Source organism: Bison bison, unplaced genomic scaffold, assembly GCF_000754665.1.
Source record: "Bison bison bison isolate TAMUID 2011002044 unplaced genomic scaffold, Bison_UMD1.0 scf7180017862013, whole genome shotgun sequence".
NCBI classification, from domain to species: Eukaryota; Metazoa; Chordata; class Mammalia; order Artiodactyla; family Bovidae; genus Bison; species Bison bison.
The window spans coordinates 204285-206022 of record NW_011492585.1 but is presented as its reverse complement, the minus strand read 5'-3'; the positions used below and the strand labels follow the sequence as shown (position 1 = coordinate 206022).

The following is a 1738-nucleotide window of genomic DNA, read 5'->3' as shown; positions in this document are numbered from 1 at the left end:
GCTCTGCGGTCTGGCCGGCCCCTCCCCTCACCTCTTGGCCCCGTCCTCGATGGTCTCTCCTTCGTGAACTTTGCCCCCGAAGCCGTTCCACCGGCCGGCCCCGAAGCCACGTTTCTTCATGCCCAGGAGGACTCGCTGCGGCTGCAGCACCAGGACCAAGGTATAGAGCCTTGAGGCACACATGGTGCCCTTGGGTTCTGTGAAGAAGGCAAGGGGCTGGGTCAGCTCGATTTGGGTGTGGGGGGTGTGTGGACAGAAGCATGAGCGTTTTGGTGGCCAGAGGCTGGGTGGACTGGAAACGTGTGCTGGAGAGCAGGTAGAGGCAGCGTTCCAGCTCTGCCTGATGTGGCCGATTTTCTGGGGCAGATGGAGACCTGGCCCCCTGACCCAGCAGCAGCAGCTCCGGACCCTTTGCTTGCTGGGCTGATGCAGGTCAGGCAATGGCCAGGTCATCCCTGCCCCTCTCCTTAGCACAGGGCTGTTCTTGCTCCTGCGTCCACCTCTGAGCCCACCTGGCATGAGATGAACCATGCTTTTTACCCAGCGGTTCTTGCATCTGTGTTTTGCTCTTGGCCTTTTCATTATGGGGCCTTCTGGCTATTGGGTTCTGGTTTCTGCCTCTCTGCAGTACCAGACCCCCAGATTCCCAGGAAGTGTATGACTCTGACACTGGAGAGCCCCCAGTGAGGCCTGGCCGGCCTCCCCTGCTATGACAGGTGTTCACACTCTGCTCACAACCATTGCTGCTCCGGGACCTGGTGCTCGGCCTGGAACACCAGTCCTGCCTGAATGTGTGTGTGAAAGACCCTGCAAGGGACGTCTGGTCACTGCTGGAGACGTGCTGGAGGTCCAGGACCGTGCTCCCTGTCCATCCATCCTCATCCCGGTCTGGGGCCCACACTGGACGAGATGCAGGATTTGGGACCAGGGATGCTCCAGGGAAGTCACGGTGTCCAAGAACAGGGACCGAGGCCTGGGTCCCGGTGCTGGTGGCAGCTCATGCATAAACGGGTCTCTGGGTCCAGCCTCTCTTTAACATGCGGACTTTGTGATGTTGCTGACCTTTTAAGGCGCAAAGCCCTGACTTCCTAAATTAATTAGGAATCTCTGCTGTCAGTTATTAGGCACCGATCATATACTTTCCAAAACGTATCCCACTTAACAGACCCAACAACCCTGTGAGCTGAGACTTGGCTTCTCCGTTTTCGGCCAAGGAAACTGAAGCTCAGAAAAGCTAAAGAAAACCAAACACCAGAGCCAGTGCCGAACCCTGGGTCTACCTGCTGTTGAAGTACAGTTGGCCACAGCTCTTGGCACTACGGTCGGGCGGGTCCCCAGAGAGCCCACGTGACGTCAGGGGCCAGGCGGCCCGCTTTCTCAGCAGGGTGGCCTCTGAACGGGATCCCCGGTCCACTGAGGCCCGCGACTAGGGTTTAGACAACACGCCGTCGAGTGCCAGGCTCGGGCTCCCGTATCTGGCCGTCCGTGAAGGGCCGCCAGCTGCCCTTCGGCGGGCCCCAGGCCCATCTGCGGCGGCCGCATCCCCTGCTCACCTGTGCTCTCGATCCCGGACTCACCCAGGCCCGGGCACTGCGCGCGCCTTTCGAACCCACGCGCCGCTTCCGGGGGCGTGGCCTCTGGCCGGAAGTGAGGCCGCTACTTCCGGTGGCGACCGCCGGAGCGGGTCCGCGTCCATGGCGGGGTGAGTGGTGAGGCGGCTGAGGTGGGAGGTCGCAGG

At 61.2% G+C, this 1738-nt stretch overlaps 2 protein-coding genes across 2 annotated transcripts in view; one reads left to right on the top strand and one right to left on the bottom strand.

The window, feature by feature from the left end:
- Positions 1-1639, bottom strand: part of NUDT1 (nudix (nucleoside diphosphate linked moiety X)-type motif 1) — a 5590-nt gene extending 3951 nt beyond the window's left edge. Inside the window, exons 1-2 of the mRNA XM_010832656.1 lie at positions 1554-1639; positions 32-197 (exon numbers count right to left, since the gene is read on the bottom strand). Coding sequence (XP_010830958.1) covers positions 32-183 — 152 coding nt within the window. The 5' untranslated portion in view covers positions 184-197; positions 1554-1639. The remainder of the gene's footprint in view (positions 1-31; positions 198-1553) is intronic.
- FTSJ2 (FtsJ RNA methyltransferase homolog 2 (E. coli)) overlaps positions 1633-1738 on the top strand; it is a 6048-nt gene continuing 5942 nt past the window's right edge. The window contains exon 1 of the mRNA XM_010832657.1: positions 1633-1702. Coding sequence (XP_010830959.1) covers positions 1695-1702 — 8 coding nt within the window. The 5' untranslated portion in view covers positions 1633-1694. The remainder of the gene's footprint in view (positions 1703-1738) is intronic.